We start from the raw sequence: 21,253 nt of genomic DNA, 5'->3' as shown, positions 1-21,253 counted from the left end.
TTACTTTTTCCCAAATGTTGGATAAACCTAAAGAGACACTGTAAAACATTTGTCTTCTGTTAGAATAAAGGCAAACCAGACTAAAACAACCTGGAGAAATATTTATCTCCATCATTCATGATTAGCATAGTTAGCAGCTCTGCAGCCCTTAATAGGTATTTTTGTAGTTACTCCAGCAGAAGCAAATTGTAAAAACAGGTTTAAATGAGTATAATGTAGCAAATTTCCTTCTTTTTCTTCCACTTTCTGTGGTAGGTAGCACAAGCAGAATTGGAAAAAAAACCCACTATGGGAACATCTCATTCAAGGGCAATAGAGTCACACTGGACAATGAATGAGACAAATGAAGGTTAGCTTCTTGACAGACAGTAATACAATTGATAAAAACTTTGTGCTTGGAATAGTATTAAATGGAGTTAAAGGACAAATAGAAATGTGACACCTTGTAACAGTGAACAAGTGAAAAAACTTCTACATATACAATGCTGGCAGCTGATGGATATTGACCTGATCACGTGCAATGTGAGGATTTTGTTGATGTAGGTGCTTGTTTTATTCCCTGGGTTTTTTTTTTTTTTCAGTCTGCTTAGACAGTTCTTACCACCACCTCTTCCCTGAAGGCCTCATGAAATATTACTATTTATGCTGTTGTTAATGTAAGATCTTGTACACACCTTCTTTCACATAATTTCTTTACAAAACCCCAAATACCATTTTTTTGCAACAGACTCTAAGAACTCACTGTCTCCTGCAGGTCCAGCGACTGCAATAGTTACGATATATTTCTGAATATTGAAACATCTATAAGGTCACTCTTGCAAGTCATTTGTAAGTTCGACCTGAAATGCAATATTAACATATTTTGTCTTTGTTTTGTGTGGTCCTGTGGCATTTTTTTTCGTAAGAATGTACAGAAAATTCATTCAGACTGAACAATACCAGGGTCTTGTTTACCACATGTTGTTACATTTTGTTAGGTTTCATACAAATTCATGTGACTAGGCTTAGCAGGTACTACTGGGGAAACAGGTATCCTATTTTACACCTTTTCTACCTTGAATTGTCTGGGAGTTTCATTTTCCAGTTCCTCACTATTATAAGAAAGATGCTGCGATAGTGCCCATGAGTCCTGTCTTCTCCCTTTCCATGACACCTGATACTCACAGCTTTAATCTTTTACTATATGGCTTTACATTTGACTAAGATGTTATGACTTTATCTGTGGCATATAAGAGCATGGAGAACATAGTATACTATTCTGTGACCGGGTGTAATATTAAAGACTGGACTCAGTTGCTTAAATGATCCAGTTCCTAAAATAAATTAGATAAGGTAATGAATTATGACCTCCTGAATGCTTTTTTATGATTTGTCTGCAAGGTGGCTGTATGTGCCTATGCCCACTTTTATTAGGCTGAGGTATTTTTACAGTAAAATGGTATATATTTATACAGAAAATGCTATTTGCACAGTAACGTCTATAGTGCTGAAATGGATTTTATTTTTGCTTTTCCTAAATTTTATTGGGAAATAAAACTCCAAGGATATGGCAAGGGGTAAAATAAATTGTCATTTATACTATTTACACTGTACCTAGTTTTTAGGTTAAGGTAATTCAAGTTGAGACAAAATAGCAGTTCATCTTTATAGAATACATCCTCATTAGTTCAGCTCAAAAATAAAACTCTTCTTAAACATGACAACTGTAGGAAGTAGCACTTTTGAGCAAGCAAATAGGTCTATAAATTGATCCTCCCCATGTGAACAAAAGTACTTCAGATTGTGTTAAATGTATGGACAACACTGCAGCATAGCAGTACTAGCAGTTGGTGGTGCTGTCAACACAGAAATTTCATGTTCTCTTCAGTCCTGGAATTCATGGCCAGAACAGGGAGGCAAGCATCAACGTAGTTGTAAAAACTGGTTTATTTCTTAAAAATAAATACAAAAATATAAATATAAAACATTGGCAGATAGAATTTGATGAAATGAAGTTGCACAAACTTTTTTTTTTAAACCAGCTGCATATTACACTTATTAACACCACGTGTACATTTTGTTTTAATTTTAATGTACAGAACAGGACATATTGGATTTTTTCTTCTTTGCCATCTTAAAAGCTGTACTTGCAAGGATAGGACATGTACCTAACAGAAGCGGCTTGTACATGAGGTTGCTTAAGGGATTACCACCCTGTTCAAATTTTTGAAGGTAAGATATTGTTTATTTTACTTACTAAAATGGACAACACTGAATTTCCATAGCTTTGGCTCTTGGAAGGTGATTAAATAAAATGCTGTATATATTCCAAGTGACATCCTACTAGAAAGAATGACTGACATTAATGGACAAATTTAAAACAAATTTTAAAAAGAAACAATTGTGTTGAGTGGCAGGAAAATTTTCCTGAATGTTAAATACTGTTGAGTGCAGAAGGTGTCTGTAAAATTACTTCCAGTCAAAGGAAACAAAAATGTAGCCTACTGTAGGTTAAGAAGTGTCTTTGTCACTTTCTCCTCCACCATACATTTCAGCTAGCTTATTAAACCGAGGGCCCCATTCTCGGAGGTAATCATAGTTTTGATCTCCTTCAGTAGTACCCGACTCTAAGGAGCTCAAGGATTCAGCTATTGAATCATTTCCTTCATAGGCATAGGTTGCAAGCGAGTCATACGGTGGTGCAGAAGGATCAGTATCATGCTCTTTTAGCCTTTGGTTAATGAAATCTCGGACATCTGTGTTATCTGGTGCTGAAGGAGTCCTCCGTGGTACAAATAAAGTTTCAGGCATAATGTCTCGTCGAAGCTTCTTATCTTCGATAGCTGCAGGATTCCTCAGTGTGCCAATATCAAAGGCTTGGGTGTCTTCCTCTCCACCGCCTTCATCATTATAACTCACAATGTTGTCTCTGATGTCCTCTTTAGAGAGGATCAAAGGCTCCTTCTTTCGTTGCCTCTTCAGAGCAGCAAATAGCACCACTATAACTTAAAGTGAGAAACAAAGAATGGCTAAAGATCTCTGTTTAGCAATTGCTTAGTAGCAAATCCACCAGGTACAAGAGCGACATTTCAACAATTCATGTATGTCTGATAAATGGATAAATACCTGTATCTGTATTATGGTACCACAGTAAGGTCTATATCAAAATGTGCTGTTTTGAATACACATTGTGTGCTCTGCCGCCATGAGCCTGACTATGCGCTCCTTCTGTAACTTTAATGAGTTTCAAAATAGCTAGGTCTGTTCTGAAGATATTTTTCCTTTTTTAAGCTCAAAGTATGCTGTTAAAAACTCGTTTTGAGGTGAATTGTAGGTCATTAAGTGATATTCTGAAAACCACAAAATGGGCAGTTTTACAAAATTTACATATTTTTTTTATGACAGCACAGAAACCTCTGGATAGACAGTGCTTCAATATAGTAAAAGTACTATTTACTAGCATATTCTGTGTCAAATATACTGCATGTTGACTTCAGATGGTTATTTAAATAAAAAAACAACCAAAAAATTAAAATGAAAGACATTAAAGTGATTTTTGATTATGCTATTCCTCTTTGATCTTTTTTGGACAACTTAATGAAAGAACAAAAATGAGCTTCTGGTTGCACATTGATAGTTTTAACAGTCTGGGACTTGAAATTCTTATTTATAATGGCCAATTCCCAGAGAAACAGGTTTTGCCTTTTTTGTATTGTTTTAAATTGCAGTGAACTACTTCTTGCAAAATCCATTATCATTAATTTTACCAACTTGCATAGTTTTGTAAAAAGATTCAGGCCCAAAGCATTTGTTTATGGGGAGGAATATGATTTTTTTTTTCTTACCTAGCAGGATAATGATGCAGAGGAGAATGGCAACCAGTGCCCCCGTGCTGAGGCCAGCCGGGAGGAGCAAGGCCTCAGCGCTGCAGGACTGCATGTTCCCCCGGCTGTCGCAGGCGCACACCCGGATGGTCAGCGTGCCCGTGCTGCTCTGGATCGGGTAGTCATTATCCGATATCACCACTGGTAGAAGGTAGGTACTTATTTCATGTCGACTAAAGCCATTCCTTCTTGTCAAAATTCTGGCAGTGTTATCTGAATTGATTAAAATACAGTGTTGTAGAGTATATGGATATGAAGTGTATAATTTATAGTCCATGTAAACCATCATATTTTACATCACTGGTAGCATTTTGAAACTGTTCCTGATATCACAGTGACATGTCTCTCTTTCTAATGACATTCCCATTTGATCAGAAAACTAGTTATAATTTTTTCTGTACATCTGGTCTGCTCCTCTGTGCTCCTGCACCACCTCTGAGTGTGATTTGAAAAGAGGATTTCTCAAAGCTTAAAATGTTTTATAGATTAATGCATGCAGTGCATGACACAGTTCCAGTTCAGGGCTGAAGCCCTGAAATGAAGTGGCCAACTGAGAAAAAATAACCTTCCACTTATCTGTTCAACAAAGATTATGTTCTGAAAGATTCTCCCTACGGATCTTCTGTGACAACACCCATGGGAATGCTATCTGTAAACTCAGTATGAGATTTTCCACATCAAAACACTTCCAACATACTGTAGAACAATGAGTTCTGTACCTTAGCACACGGAGTAGATTTTTTTGAGGTAAAAATTGTCTTAGGAATTCAGAAAATGTGAAAGACAGGAGGTATTACTGCACATTTTGAGAAGTGAACTTACTAAACTGTATTTGTAGCAGACAGATATTAGTTGTATGCAGTATACTTCAGCATCAAAAGCTGCTCACTGAGCAGCCAGAAGGAAGGAAAGAAAGAGAAGAAATGAGTAACAGCGAGAGACTATTTCTTCTGTTGTTAGTGCCACAACACTACGAGTGTGAGCCAACACCAGAGCTGCTAACTTTTTGGTTCAAAAGGGAAAAAATACAGTTTTAGTTTCCTTTAGAAGGAAAAAAGTTCATCATACTTGTGGATCTTTTAAGGTAAGTAGTTAGCTATCTTGCCAGCCAACTTCAGGCGAAATTAAAATAACCCATGTTGAAAAAGAAAGAAAGTAATTACAGATACAAAAGAAATAGCAAGATCTCTACCTCTATACACTCAGGACCTCCTCACCAGAATATAATCTTTATTTACAATATTAAATTACATATTTCTTCATAGCCTCCATGATGTGAAATGCAGTTTTGCTTTATTACATTTCTTTATTGGTTTTGGGTATTTGTATGCTATTTGTTTTCACTCGACATCAGAAACTGTGTCTGATGGATCTTTAAATACCGCTGCTGCTGGGGATTTTATGAATTACGCAAACTATTTGATTTCAGTTCATAACTTTACCTACTGTTATAATTTTTTTCTGCAGTTTTCAGCCTATTACTTTCTGAAATCTTCATCTGGAAAAGAGGGTTATGCCCATTGCTTGTATGCCTTTAATGCATTTGAAGGCTGCTACCATTGTCCCTCCTCATTTATTTCTTCTGTAATCTAGAGCTCTCTCAGTTAGTCAATACTGATGATGAAGGCTACAATGGGTGCATAGTCCCCCTTCCCCAATAGAATCTTCTGATAATTTTCTCTCATAAAAAGACTGACAAAGGATGAAAAGTTAAAGCCGCTACACGCTCAGAACCATTATTTTCATTAATGGTCAGAAAGAAGCAAAAGAGAACAGAGGAATCAGAACTATGTGATGAAAGGCTAAAAAAATCTGAACTTGTCAGTTTAAGCCATGTTTGAAACCTTTTTTTCTCCTTCAGTCAAGCATTTAATCTGGCTATTTACCCCAAACCAACACTTCTACTGATTTGCTTTATAATTTGTTTTATCACATTTTTAACATGTAAATTTGTACCTCTCTTACACAGATAAAATGCAGATGTCCTAAACCACAAACATGGAGGTAAAATTATTACTCTTGCTAGCATCAGCCTTAAAAATTTCTCTACATATTGATAGACATCAAAAGCAAACACATTTCAGGAATGTATGCCAGACAGCAAAGATAAAACACTTTCCCTGGAACAGGCATGGATTTTACCTTCATTATCCTGAACAGTGAAGTTAGGGTTAACAGCAGCTAAACTGAAGAAAAATTTCTGTCCACCAAGAGGGTCGTCTTTGTCTACTGCACTTATGGTTTGAATAAGCTGCAGGAAAAAAAGAAAGCAAACAACAAATACACCAAATACACCTAGGTTTTTGATATAGCTGTCTGACTACTTTAAGAAGACTAGAAGTGTTAAGACGACATCATATTCAAACTATACACATATTGACTTAATCTGTAGAACATATTAACTGAAAAAATGTTAAACAAGTGTATCATAGAAGTTTTTCTAACAAGAGCATCCATATCTTTTGTGTGGTAGTACATGTACAGGTATAAAATGGCCAACTTCTGCCTTAGTCCTCCTTGATAGCCTTTTTCAATATGTATTTATGTAACTTTGTAATAACATAGCGGACAAAACTTGCCAGAAATGTTTTAATCTGTACCCTAGTTTGTTTTTATTCTTCATCACTGATTCATCATTCTAAATTCAAGTCAACACCTAAGACAGGAATTCAGAGGATATTTTATATTTTTGTGATTAAAATGGTATTTTATGAAATAGATGTTTAGCATATTTATTTCTAAAACTGTATTTTTTCTATTTATTAGTATAGCACAATACACCAATAAGATTCCTGAGATTAAAAATGTCAGTTAGATTATATATTTTTAGATTATATAATTTTAAATTATTTTTTTAGATTATGTAATTTTTTCTTTTTTTTTTTTTTTTTAGATGGTATATTTCAACTCTTGTAAAACATTGTAGCATATTCTACAGACGCACCACCTCAGAGTGGGATGAGAATGTGGTGTCACAATTCTCAGAGTAAACTGCATCAGGTTAGTTTAACACTCAGCTTGAGTGCTTTCTGCAATGCTTACAAAAAAGTCTGGGTATTTTTGGGAGAATTAATGGCAAACCTTTATCAATATTTGTTTATGTCAGGTAAATGAATGCGTGGCTTTTTTTCATTGAACTTTCTATACCTAAGGGTGGCAAAATGTCATTTACCAAACAAAATATATTTTTGACATATTTATTGCTTTATGTCAGAGTGGTTTTTTTTTATACCACAGCAATAAAAACTGTACCTATGGCTGAATTTTTGTGCATGTATGCATAAATGTTCTGTTCAGTTACGTTCTTAAGTTTAACTTCCAAAAATAGGTTAATCTTCAGCCTACGTAATTTTTATTCTTAATTTCTAATCCATCGTTTTAAATTGCAGTGTTTTTTCAAGCATGGAATTGCATCTAATTTTTGACACTACTCGTTCCCTGTGGCATACTTGTTAAACCTTGTTTGTTTTTCCTCTTCCAGTTCTTTCAGATACAGCTATTTCTCTTCATATCACAGCTTTTGTCAGGATTGAACATCTTTAGCATCAACAATTGCAATGTGCTCCCGTCTGCCTTCACAAATGCCTGATTAACTCCCAGCTTCTATCTTATCCATCCAGAAAACAGCAACAAATTTCTTCAGGAGGGAAGGATTAGATTTCTTTTAATACAGTAGCTTGCTTGCTTTCTCAACCGGAGTTTTGTCTTTCTCTAAATTTGTTTTCTCACATAAACCTCCAATAATTTGCTAGATGAACAAAACAGATAATACAAGCATGTACTATTTGGTTTTGAAGAACCTTTTAATTATTTAGTGAATAACTAGCAGATAAACCTTTAGAGATTTTTGCAAAATTAAGTCAAGAAAATAGCAGTCCATTTTACTTCAAAACTGGAGACCATGAATGCAGTCCAGTTGTTGCTGTTAAGCTGATGAAAATCAACTCCGATACTTTTGAGTGTCTGTAGTTCAAAAGGAGTATGTAGAATTTTTTTTATAGCCTAAAATCTTTTACTGTTTACAAGGATTATTGAGCTACTGCCAACCAGTGTCTCTTAGCAGAACAACAGACAGCAAGAAAAGATCTCCTGTTAATTCTCCCATCCATCATTTCTTGTAACAACTGAAGTTCTCTAGGAACTTCCCTGTTCAAATACTGATCACGTTTAACCTTATGAACATTTTGCAAGCAAATTCAGCTAACTGGCTTACATTAGGGATTAAAAAATTGCCTGTGTTTTTTTGTTGCAAGTATAATTTAGATATTGAAATGTAAGGATCATTCAAAAAAGACAGTAAACATTTGGCTGACTAAATATTATGCAGTTTCAACTTACTTGCTGATACGTTTCTTTAAAAGGCAAAGTTTTAAGGATGATCTTAGTGAAATTGTGTTTAGATACATTATCACATTTACAGTACCTCTAAATTAAATTGTAAAATACATTACAAAGAAAAGCATTATTTGCTTTGCTATTCTTAGTTAGAACCTAAACTTTTTTTTTTTTTTTTTTCAAATGAGGTTATTACTGGAAATTAACACTGGAAGTGTATTACTATCTCCTTTTCAAATGAGGCCATCTACACATTCCAACAGAGCAAGTACTCATCATCTCCTGTGTGAGCCTCAAAAATTCCTCTCACACTGGTGTTCTGAAGTTCTTCCTGTATGTCACCACAACGAATATGCTATTCACCAGACTGGGAACTCAGTGTGGGTGAAGTTTATTTGGCCTTTGGTCTTTGGAGGGACCAGCATCTTCCTGTTAACCTGCTGAAGCACTGCATGACCTCTTGTGCTCTTTCAAGGCCTGTACGTGAAGCAAGCTTCATACAACACATGGACATTACATACAATCAAGCAAGAGAGAAAGCAGATTCTTCCTGCATTGCTGGAAAGCAATAAAAGTACAGATGTAGTCCATAGCCAATGATATAGGTTGTTTTGGTTATTTCTTTGCTTGCCTATTCCATTTATCTTGCAGGCAATTGTCGCAACATCACAGGCTTGGATGTTATAAATAGGACATATTTGACTTCCTGACTGTTGAGCAAAATGTTATCACAACTTCTGTTTGAGAATGGTTTGAGGTCTGGAATCCCTCTCTGCTGCATTCCTCCCCCCACTCCCCCTCCCCCCAAAAACCCCAAAACAAAACAAAAAACTAAGCTCTGTTTTACTTATTTCTTCCACTCTCCTCTATTTCACTGGTTGTGATCAAAATGAAGGTGAGGAGACACTGAAAATCCAAGTGTGTCATAGAGGATTTTGCTTTCACATGTTTTTCAGACCATCCATTCAGACTCTTAACAGTTCTGCCTCTTCTCCAAGACTTGTCTAAGCAAGAACTGGGTTGCAGTCAGACCTTTTCATCACATAGTATTAGTATTTGTCCTGGTTTCAGCTGGGATAGAGTTAATTTTCTTCTTAGTAGCTGGTGTAGTGCTGTGTTTTGGATTTGGTGTGAAAATAATGTTGATAGTACACTGATGGTTTTAGTTGTTGCTGGGTGATGCTTATACTAAATCAAGGACTTTCAGTTTGTCAGGCCCTGATAGCAAGAAGGCTGGAGGGGCACAAGAAATTGGAAGGGGATACAGCCAGGACAGGTGACCCAAACTAGCCAAAGGGATATTCCATATCACTGAATACCATGTTGAGTTTATAAGCTGAAGGAATAAGAAGGAAGTGGGGGACGTTTGGCATTATGGTGTTTGTCTTTCCGAGTAACTGTTATATGTGATGACTGCTTTCCTGGGCATGGCTGACACCTGCCTGCTGATGGGAAGCAGTGAATGAATTTTTTGTTTTGCTTGCTTGCGTGCGCAGCTTTTGCTTTCCCTATTCAACTGTCTTTATCTCAACCCAGGAGTTTTCTTTCTTTTCCTCTTCTGATTCTCTCCCCTATCCTGCTGGGGGGGGGGGGGGGGGGGGGGGGGGCGGGGAGCAAATGAACAGCTGTGTGGTGCTTAGTGGCCAGTTGTCGTTAAAACACAACAGTATCGGACAGTTCTTTGTGTTTGACTCTTCCTTTTGTTCCCCTGTGCAACCAATTGCAAGATGTGACAATAAGTGTTTCCTATGACTGACGCACTATATTATCTTCCAGACTTTCAGTGTATTGTGTATGCTGCTTCATCTCTTGTTCCTCTAGTATTTCAGTCTCAGCTGCCTTGGGGTAACTTATGGATATCATGAAAGTGAGTCTTTGCTCAAGTTTTTAATTATTTTCAGAAATCAAATGACTTTAAGCAGAGTGTATTGCTATTTGATACGCAAATCCAATGACTCTACAATTTTTATCCAGTTATTGTCCAGTTGTTTGTGGGCACAGAACTGATAGGAATAATTCAGATTGTAATTAACCACAGGACCTGTGGTGCACGAGCTTTCCCTTTTGTGCAGTTGCTAGGCAGCCACTCGCAATACTATCTGTAGTTTCTAGCCATTGCTTACTTGACTCTGAACCTCTAGGAAGTAATTGATGGCAGGGTAACTACCTAAAGTCTCTGAAATATATGCAAATCTAACCAAAGAAAAAAGATTTCGTAGTGAGTACACCTCTTTATTTGTCATCATATATATCAACATATACGTTAGTAGCCTTTTTCCTATCTTAGTGGAATATACACCTATAATTGCGAGGAATTGAAATGGCAGAGAGTAAACTCTACCTTATAGGTCATCTAGTACCCAGTTTTACATAGTAAATATACACAATGAGTATAGCAGAATAACTGTTGATTTTAATGTACATTTTTGTTATTTCTTAGTAAAACTGATCAATACTAAATCTTTAAAAGTTTTAGTCCTAAATTTCTTAACTTGTCTATACCAGTTTGTACTATGTTTTTTAAAAAATGTAATTAAACAGCAGTAACTACCCGTGAAAGAAGTACTTAAGTCTTATTAGAAAATCCTATTTAGTTATAAGGGACCCTTTGAAGGAGGAAATAGATGTGTTTAACTTCTGCTATCCCCCTGCCTTTACATAAGAAACTGATTTAACAAACTAGACTTTTAAAAAGTGACAGGCTACCAGGAAACAGCTATTTGTCTGAAACATTTGTCTGAAGTTTACAAGTTATCAGTACTATTCCAAAAACGAAAATCTGGGAAGTCTTTTGTTTCCTTGGAATTGTCATAAAATTATTCCCCATAGCCTTTGTAGCTAGAGTAGCTATACTGGTAATCGTACTAACACAAAAGTAATTATAATTAATGGGGTCTTACATGACATAACATATACCAGTATGCAAATGATACTTGCACAACCCTATTTGATGTTGGGAGTTTTGATGAGAGGCAAGCCTAGTTAGCATTCCATTGTTCCAGGCAATGTGCTCAAATACAGAAGTTAGTGTAAGTCCTACATTAATTCTGTTTGACTCCCATGGAACAGGGCAGGGGGAATGATTTTGGTTTACATTAAAAAACCAAACCCCCCAAAAAAACCCAGTAGTTGAAAGCATTATGTTACATGGTTTGCAAACAAGTTCCTGATGCTATTGCTAACTATATTAATGTGATATATCCTGTTTTACACATGGTTTCATAGAGTGGTGTTTTCCCCTTAGACCAATCAACCATGGGATACCCCCATTACACTCACAGTAAGTTGCTTCTCCTTGCTAGCCACAAATCAGTAACTTCAGGGAAGCCAAGGATGTTCCTCTGTCTGAAAACAGCCAGGAAATTAAGGGCCCAAAAACAGTCAAAGAGGGTTGTTAGCCACTAAAAGCTGATAAAACAATGGAAATAAGTTTGCTGTGTAGGCTGTTTATTCCAACGCAATTCACCTTTGTGCTTGGTAGGTCCTCTTTGAGCATCAGTTCTATCCACTGTTCAAATAAATGGTTATTTTTTCTAAACCCACTATATATTTGCTTTCAAATTCTGTACAAAGAACAGAAAATATAATGTACTATTAAGAAAAAACCCCACAACTATTTAGAAACCCTACACTGATTTGCATTACAAAAACTTTCTCCTGCCAGAGTAAAACAAAGTAAAACTTTTGAGAGTTTTTAAAATAAGTAAGGCAAGAAGAAAATTCTGACACTACTAAAACCACTGGAACATGTAAGATCTACGGAAATACACTGAAGGAACTAAAATAAGAATAAATCAGAAAAGATGGAAAAGGAACAGAAAAAAAATACGTCAGTAAGTTGACCACAAATTTTAGTATGACAAAAGAAATGAGGGAGATGCAATAAATAAAGATAAAATAACACGGCAGGATCAAGTTATAAAAAATCTAAAAAGAGGAAAGGAAAATTGAATGCTAGAAAATGAAACTTCAAGGTATTCAGTTTTTCAATAGACAATATTTTGGTTATTTCTTTCAATAAAAGGAGTAATGATTAGAAAGACACCTGGTGACTAAAGTAATGCAATTGCTGGAAACATAAAGATATCAAAAGCCATGTTTAAGCCAGGTTATGGTGAGAAAAGTATCCCTGCTAAGTTTTTTGTATGGGTCAAATGACATGGTAAGAAAAGGAGCAACATAAAAAGAATTGGTTCAAGAAACTTAGTGTGTTTAGATAACCTATGCTGAATTAAGGTACAGGAAAAAGAAAATAAAACAAAAAAGTCATAATATTTTAAAATGTCATTGAAAGAGATGAGCTAGACTGATTTATATAACACTGGGACAAGAGAAGAAGTCATAGACCTAGTAAAATGAAGGCCAACAGCAAGACTGCAGCAAGCACGCTTGGAGATCCAGATGGAAATACAACTTTTCTTGTTGCTTTTGGGGCTTTGAAAGCTGCCGAGAACTGTGCTGTTTGCCTGCTTCCTGCACCTGGTTCAGGCAGGTAGCTCTTCAGGGAAAGGACACGATCTTTGAAACGACCAAAACGCCACTGGGCACGCGTAACAGTACAGGTCTGTTAATGCAAGGCCTTTGTGATTTGGCATATGTTTGTTATTCAATATGTTTTAATTTTATGTATATAGCCTCCCAGACACAGGTGTGTATATATATGTATTACAATGACCAGAGTAGAAGATGATGCACGGCCAAAGTGAAATAAAAGAAAAATGAGCAGATTCTCATTTAAACATCACAATATACTTGTGTCAGGTGCAGGGTGCCCAGTGCTGACAGCTGCAGTGGGGAGCTGCAGGGGTGGGGGCTGCCCTGTGCCAGTTCCAGGCAGTTCCAGGCGGCCCCACCGGCCCCAGCGCAGGGCACAGCTGAGCCCCGCAGCCACGGGCGGGCGCCTCGGGGAAAGCCGGGCTGAGAAAGGGCAAAACGGTGCCCGGCAGCCAGGGCTGAGGGCAACGGGGTGAGAAACAGCCCGGCCAGCCCCGAGGGGGGAGCGGGAGGGGGCAGGGGGCTCCGGGCGCCCCCGCACAGACGCCCCCGCGGGCCCGGGGCAGCCCCCGGCGGGCGGGTGGTTCCCTGCGGCCCCTGGGAAGGGCCCAGCCGGAGCTGGGCACAGCTGAGGAGGGAGAAGAGGCAGAGAGGAGGAGGTAGACAGGCCAAGAATGAAGGGGTGAAGGTGAACCTGAGAAGAAAAAGGGATGGAGGGAAGGTGTTTTAGTTCTCTTGTCTTTGTTTCTCACCATCCTACCCTATTTTTAACTGGCAGTAAATTAAATTAATTTTCCCCAAGTCAAGACTGTTTTGCCAGTGATGTTAACTGGGAAGTGATCTCCCTGTCTTTATCTCAACCCATTCTCTTTTTCATCTTATTTTCTGTCCTCTTGAGGACAGAGGGCGTGGCTGGGCGGGCACCTGGCTGAGGTGAGGTCAACTCACTCTGCCTTTTCTTTTGTCAGGTCACTTACAAAGGGAGAAGGGCTGCTCTTCTGACCATTACTATAGGGAAAATGAATATGTAAAAAAAATATACTCGGCTCCCATGTAAAATCTCTCCAAATTAGGAGTGACTTCTGCTTTGTACATTGATTCCTGTCTCCTACATTAGAGGATCTTCGGAGGCTGGTTTCTGAGCTGCCAGGTGTGTGGCAGCTGGGAGCTGGTAAAACCAGTGGGAATGCATCTGCACAGATGTCCATCTCCTGGCTCTTCTCACCTGGGGGTGGAGGACAGCTGAACTTTGTGTACAGGGCTGCAGCAGTCCAAGCATTTTGTTCCTTTCTTCCCCTCAACTCATGCTGAGTCAGCCTTGTATTGCTCATATGAATGCCTGTGTCCCCTTTATGCCATCAACACCCAGTTTGTCCTCTTTTTTGGGGGGCTTAAAGAACAACCATCAAAATGGCATTCTGCCACAGGTGCTGCTTTTTTGTAGCTTTTGGAACAGGACATTGCCATCATTTGGAAGGTCATGGTATGATCTGACATCAACGATAATAACATGCAGGAAAACAATCACAGACCTGAGAATTACTCAGACTCCAAAAATCACATTTCTTTAAAAGTATTCTCCCTCTCTCTTTTGCTATACATATGCATATATGTGTATCTGTGGATATATGTATATACACACTTCCATATATATTATATACAGTGTGTGTGCCTATATATGTAAGTGTATATATATGTTTATATATATATTATATGTGCTTCAATATAAATTAAGTAAATGGAATTTTTAAGGAAAAATAAATGGGAAAACAATATTCATTAAAATGTTTGTCAAAAGGAGATAGGAAATATTGAAACGTATACCACAAAATTTGTGATTGATGACGTATCGTAATAGTTTAAGTGATCTAATAGAAGGTTTATATTTGATCATGGATCAAATGTAATTATGAAAACCTGAAAGGAAAGAAAAGTAGCATAAATGTGAGAGGAATAAAACTAAGGGAACCATGTTCTGTATGGATTTATTACATTCAATCTCTCAGGACAGACTGAATTCCAAAATAACAAGTCTTATTTACTATCTACCCATAAGAAGGATATAATTACATTCAATTAGATTACTCATGTTATCCTGCATTGCATTTCCAGCAAATTATTTAAACAATCATTTGCAACTCAGATTTTTTTTTTAAATAATATATTGATAGCCCTTCTTAGTAAACTTGGCACTTTTTTTCTGATAAAAGAGACAATATTGAGCTCTATAACAATTTAAATAAATATTCATGGATACAAACACTTATTTATCTTCTCATTTATTAATCATAAACAATTTAAGTGTTTTTTTCAACTTTTAACTGATGGCATTTTCTGAATGTGAACAGAAAACCAGTGCAATGCAGAAATAACTTATGTTTACTTTTAAATTATACTGACATCAATACTGTAGATACCTCAAAAAAATATAGTTCCTCAAAATATGTTTATATGAAAACATAACTGTTCTATTAAGCAATTCTTCATCCTCTATAGTAGTAACTTGGACAGAACAGATTCTAAGACCTCAAATGAGTAAACTTTGTGAATTAGTGCATATAGACTTTTTTGACCCAGGTTTTTTTTGGTTTTGTTTTTGTTTGTTTTTTTTAACTGGAAGAGGAAAATTCAGTGCTCTACTTTTCCAATTCTAATCCATATCCCATACTGAAAACGGTTAAATTATTATTTTTAGCATTTATGGAGGACACTACAACTGTCAAAAATTCTAGATGTTTAGCCAGTGATTTCTATCTATTTAACAGTTCGAATTCTTTTATAACCCTTGAGGCAGATAAATGCCCTTGCTCAGTAACTTTAGATATTTTATGCATTATAAATTTGCTCCTTAAATCCTCTGTTCTAATTTCCAGCTGATGTTACTTCTAGAAAGAAGGATGGCAATCTGAATGTGAAATTTGTAATACAACCCAAATGCCATACCTGTAGTACTGAAAGAGTTAAGATAAACTGATACTTCTCCCATGTTCATTTCAAAGGTGCTAAAATGATTGCACTGAGATACTACTGCTACCATTTTAAAGGATTTATTATTGGCTGACTGTGCCCTGGGACATGCTGTGCTGTAATAGGAAACCAGTTTTTTAACAGTTCTAATAAGCAGCTGACTGTTAGGAACTAGATATTAAGGAGTGCAGTCCTTTCACTTAAATTGAAGTAGACATTCTGTAGCCTCTAGGAGGCAAAACAAAATATTATGTCACCAGTTAAAAAAATGTATGTTTTGTATGTTCTTTTCCAAAGTTTTTGGTGTGATAATAAAGATAAGGCTAACAATGGGGAAAAAACAAAAGTATGAGAGATGTAGCTGTCTGTAACCACCATCAGCGTGGGTTGAAATATATCTGTATTTTGCTATTTGAGAGTTATTGAAAATACAGATTGAAATTCTTAGTAGTTACATATAACGTTTTACTTTGTGAAGATAATAGCAAAACTAATTATGACCATGTGTCTTGGACATATCTACTCAGGATTTAACAGTGTTACAGGGTTAGGTAAAGAAAAGTGGTAATTCACACACTAATGCTGTTGTAATGTATTGGTATTTCACTCCACGCCTCAACTGCAGAGTTACTTTGTTTTCATTTTCAACATTTCAGAAGCTGTTTCGGACATGATTTCTCCCAAGAAAGAGGCAAGAATAATCTACAGTTGAATGCCATAGCAAAACTGGATACTAGGAAGTGTTTATCAAAGGCATACCTGTCCAGCTCTTGCATTTTCACAGACAAAAGTATCGTAGAATACAGCAAACTGTGGGGCATTGTCATTAACATCCAAAATTCTTACATAGACTGGAACGCGAGTAGTATCTTTGGGGTTGTCTGACAGGAGAAGAGAGAAGAATAATGAATTTATTTTCCTACCAAAAGTTTTCTGTTTTCTTTCAAATTTCATGAGCAATAAACAAACAAGGTTAGGTATGAAACTGGTCAAAATGTAACATACAAACTTACACCAGGTAAGAATCAGGCCCCCTGAAAAATAAGATGTTTTGCTTTAAGTAAAAATTAAATTATTGTTATCTAGTGAGTAATGAAGATTTCACATGTAAATAGGGTCTGCAACTGTTAATTATCTATGCAATACAGTATATAAAAAGTATGCCCAGTACTATAATGACAAATTTGATTATTTTGTGGGAAGAAGAGTATTATTCTGCTGTAAGGTTTTGATTTTTAATTTTAAAAGTACTCATAATTTGTTTTGTTTTACACAGAAAATACATTATTGACTTTGTGAATTATGCTGGTTTTGGCTGGGATAGAGTTAATTTCAATCACAACATGCATGCATATTTGGAAAATTTTTCAAGCCTGACTTTCCTCTTGTGCCTTAATAAGTAGGGAGAAAATCCACAAAAACAATGAAAGTATACCCCGCCAAATCTGGTAAAGAATTTATTAGATTCAGAGATTTTATGTTTAAATTGCCTTTAAAAATATGAACGTAGATTTTTAGACCTTAGGTTAAGAACAAGAATAGTAACCTCCCCTTTGCCAAATGACAAAACCCTAGTATTATTTAGAGTGTCCTTTCATAAGTATCAGCTAATTCAGGAATACAAGTGTCCCTGTTCTCACTTGCTGATCTATTTGCCATACCAAGAATCAAATAATACCTGGGAGTAAAGAAGTGCAGCCATTTTTTGGAATTCTGCATATGATTTTGCAATTTTAATTTGTTTATTGTTAATGAATGGGATAAGTAACACTAGAGATGATTCAAAATTACTGTGGTTTTGGGTTTTTTTTTTCCTTTTTCTTTTTCTTTTAAGCAGCTTCAAATAAAAGAGTAAACATTTAGGATTAGCTGTCATTAAATTCATTTGTTATTAATAACATCTTTGCTAAAGAGTGAGATGTAGATGTTTTTGACTCTTGGAATTGTTTAAAATGGCAGGTTTTTCAGAGTCTGGCAGTTTTTCATAGTCTTTTGCATTTTTATACTGACTTTCCAAATAAATCTTAACACTGCTTTCCCATTGTGTCATGCTTCACAGGTAATATTTTTAAAGATTTAAAGACCTAAATCTCCCCCTTTACTTCTTCCTCCAAAACTATCATACCTCTGGAGAATGCTAGCTACTCCAACTAGGTCCAGAATGTAAATTTGCTCAAAGTATCCTGACCAGGAAATAAGTTTAGCATTGTGATATAATCATACAAAAATACTAAGTTTTTTCATTATATAAATACTTCTGAAAACTATTCTTGCAACACTGGACCGCACTATGAAGGATTGTAAGCTCAGGACAATGCGTTACAAGAGAAAATGAAAGGTTTTTGAAAAAAAGTACAGCTACCAGGTGTGCTCAATACAACCAGTTTATTAATCTGGACTACAAAAATGGGGATAGGCAGACTAGGAGTGGTTAATAGGCTCTGCAGTGTTGTTCTTGCCAGCCATGTTTCACTGCTGATAAGCTTTTTCTAATTTTCCTTTTCTTTTTTTATTGATATAAAATTACCCCCCCAAAACCAGTAACTTTGAAATCAAGTGATCCTCACTAGCTTATTTCAAAGATCAGATGTATGTCTCTTTAGAAAATTTTCTGTTGGGTGGTTAGAGTTAATCTCAATAATGTAACAGGTTTAGAAAGATCTCTGCTTTCTTTGTACTTTTAACGTGAAAATATCTACTGAAAGCTGATTTAAATACTCCCAAGAAATGCTACAGCTTAGGAATCAAATTGAACCTAACTTGTACGATGTATTGATTCCAAGAGCTGTAGATGTAGATACCATAGGAAGAGATAATGAAATTGTTTCTAAGGAAATGAAGAAAATTATAAGAGACAAAACCATAGATTTTTATCCAGAACTCTTCAACTTTAAATGTAAAATCATGTCGTTATCATCAAAGAAAAAGAAGAAAACAGAGTTACTGCAGTGTTATTATTTAATTGGCTAACAGTTCAGAAGTAACTTGAACACTAAAGGTCAGTGGTGGAAGTAGGTAAGAAAAAAAAGCAACGAGGAGACTGTTGTTAGATACCCCCAGTTTATTTTCCCAGAATATCTAATAGAAAGGGGCAGGGGGAGAAGGCAGGGAGGTTTTTTGCCTCAAAGTCAAGCTGTAATTTTGCAGACTAAGGAAAAACGGAAAGAGTGAGTCTAAGTTGGCTTACTGATCTCAGCTGCTATAACACTAAGATTGTGCCATTGTGATATCTCACGGTCAAGTGTCTTTGAAGTATAGATGGACCCATTTCCAGAATGAATATTGAATATCCTGTCAAGGTCGGTGTGACGATCCAGAGAAAACCTAAATATAATAAAAAAAGGAAAAGTATTATCAAAATAATAGAAAATGGAAGAAAACATACATTTCACAAGTCAATATAGCTTTTAATGTTACATTACAAAGGCTAGTTTTGAGAAGACATGCATTTAGTTTCTGTAAACACTTAGGAAAATTCTGTTAGCTCCACAGAATGAAGAATAAAAATTGCAAGAATTTCATAAATATGATACAATAGTAATATTTGTGATGTAATATTTGATCATCTGAACTTTTATAGACATAGATGAGAATCATAGAAAATAAGTCAGAATTTCAATCTAATAATTAAATAATTGTTTTAATCCTGAAAGGAAAATTTTCTTTGATGTACTGTTCCTTCAGACTACGACTGACAGCTCAATTATGAGCTTTTCAGAAGTATCGTTACAAGCTCACCTTCTACACTTCAGGATATATTAATTTACTAGAGATTGAGTTAAAAAAACCTCAGTAAAAATAAGTTCATATGCAGAAATTTCACGTTCATGACTACTGATGTTAAAGGACCTCATAAGTTACTATAGTTGCCGTACTTCTGCAGGCAAAACTAAGACAATATGGCAGAATATCAAACTAGAATCATAAAAATTTCTCTTTCCTCCATTTTTTCTAATGTTTAACACTGCCTTCAAAGTTAGGATTGAACCTTTGATGTTGAATTAAATGTAGGATTTTGTGAAGTACAGAACATTTATGTAACTAATTGGCAGAATTGAGCCAAATTAAAAAAAAAGAAAAGTCTGCTAGTACACTTGTACAGTGCAATAGAAAGAATTGTTCATATTTTTATTAACGTTTATGAGTGATCTAAACAGTTCATCATGTGTATCTGTTTTTATATGCAGTACTTAATTAAATTGAGCAAAATGAAAAAATATGGTCATATGAAAATACAGTCTATAATGTTTTGGTGTGTTATGTTTGGTCACTCCACTTTACATGGTAGCACAAATATGTAAAACAAACAAAGCCCCAACAAAAAAGCCAACAACAAAATGAATACAGAAACAAAACAGAAGGAAATTAGAACAGCCCAAAAGACTTCTGAAGTGCAGGAAAGATTTGCTTAAATTATTTTTTTTTATTACTAGCTGACTATAATAACTGTTAGGATTAAACAAAAACCTGTTATTTTTCAGAGGAATTATATATTAAGACTATTTGGCTTATGTGATAAGCATTTGATTTTACTTCATCCATGGAAGTAGTTTTAATGAGGAAAAGAACTTATTTTGACAGCACTCTAGCTAACGTTTTTTCAATAGGCAATAACAATTCTCTAGCTAATGAGATGTATTCCACATTGTTCGATTAAAAATTCAATACCATTTGGTCATAGCCATGAGATAAGCACATATTTTTACCCCATCATATTGCCTCTAATAACCTGCAAATGCGCAAGAATTATTATCTTTTCAAAATAGCTCCATATTCATTGAACAAAATAGAAATTAGTAAAACAGGAAGCTATTGGCACTAAATTTATAGGAAGCCTAACTTATATGGAGTCTTAATAAACAGAAACTAATAAATAAAATAAACAGGCAAACAAAAAAAAAAAACCAAAAAACTGAATCAATTCTACAGTCTAAAGCTTGTAATATTTTTTAACTAACTATCTGAGTACTGTACAAACTTCCCTAATTCCGAAATATACCAACTTCAAAATACTTTAGTTAAAAGTGTTAGTTGTTCACTTCTGGGGCAAATACATAGCGCTTTGTATTTAGTGTAGATAATTTAAGAAGTGAAAGCATGTAAAAACTTACCCTAGCTAATTCTTGTTTGAATGTATATTCAAGGTTGCTTTGGAAGTTGAAGAACAGAGCAAATACTAAAGATAATTTGATCTACACTATGGAAGTTGTTTTAATGTTCTTGCCTTCAACTAGATAACATTAAATGAAAGCTGAAAGAAATGACTGTACTATGAAGAGCATTATCACATATATCTTCAATTTTGTTCTCCAAGTGAACTAAATCTGGGTTCAATCGTCCCTTGTAAAAAATTTTGAAATTTCTTTGCTCTTATTAATATTGGCCTGCTCCACCTGCCTCTTCAAAATTATTTTCTATGGGAGAATGAGCAAAACATCAATAGGACATAGAAATGTTATATAAAATAATATTTAAGTCGCTACTCTGCAAATAATAGTGATGAGGAAAATACATGCTACAGTTGTTCAATTAATTAAGTTGCATCAGAAACAAAATGAGGGAAAGCTCAAAGTCTGTTCTTTTTACAGTCATGA

At 35.6% G+C, this 21,253-nt stretch overlaps 1 protein-coding gene across 1 annotated transcript in view; it reads right to left on the bottom strand.

Annotated features, from left to right (window-relative positions):
- Positions 1-1,911: 1,911 nt before the first annotated feature.
- Positions 1,912-21,253, bottom strand: part of CDH10 (cadherin 10) — a 102,729-nt gene continuing 83,387 nt past the window's right edge. The window contains exons 8-12 of the mRNA XM_056333260.1: positions 18,847-18,983; positions 16,419-16,540; positions 6,006-6,114; positions 3,825-4,076; positions 1,912-2,984 (exon numbers count right to left, since the gene is read on the bottom strand). Of these exons, the coding sequence (XP_056189235.1) occupies positions 2,491-2,984; positions 3,825-4,076; positions 6,006-6,114; positions 16,419-16,540; positions 18,847-18,983 (1,114 nt within the window). The 3' untranslated portion in view covers positions 1,912-2,490. The remainder of the gene's footprint in view (positions 2,985-3,824; positions 4,077-6,005; positions 6,115-16,418; positions 16,541-18,846; positions 18,984-21,253) is intronic.

This window comes from Falco biarmicus, chromosome 3 (genome assembly GCF_023638135.1).
Source record: "Falco biarmicus isolate bFalBia1 chromosome 3, bFalBia1.pri, whole genome shotgun sequence".
Classification (NCBI taxonomy): Eukaryota; Metazoa; Chordata; class Aves; order Falconiformes; family Falconidae; genus Falco; species Falco biarmicus.
The sequence above is the reverse complement of the archived record's forward strand: the minus strand, read 5'-3'. Positions and strand labels throughout refer to the sequence as shown.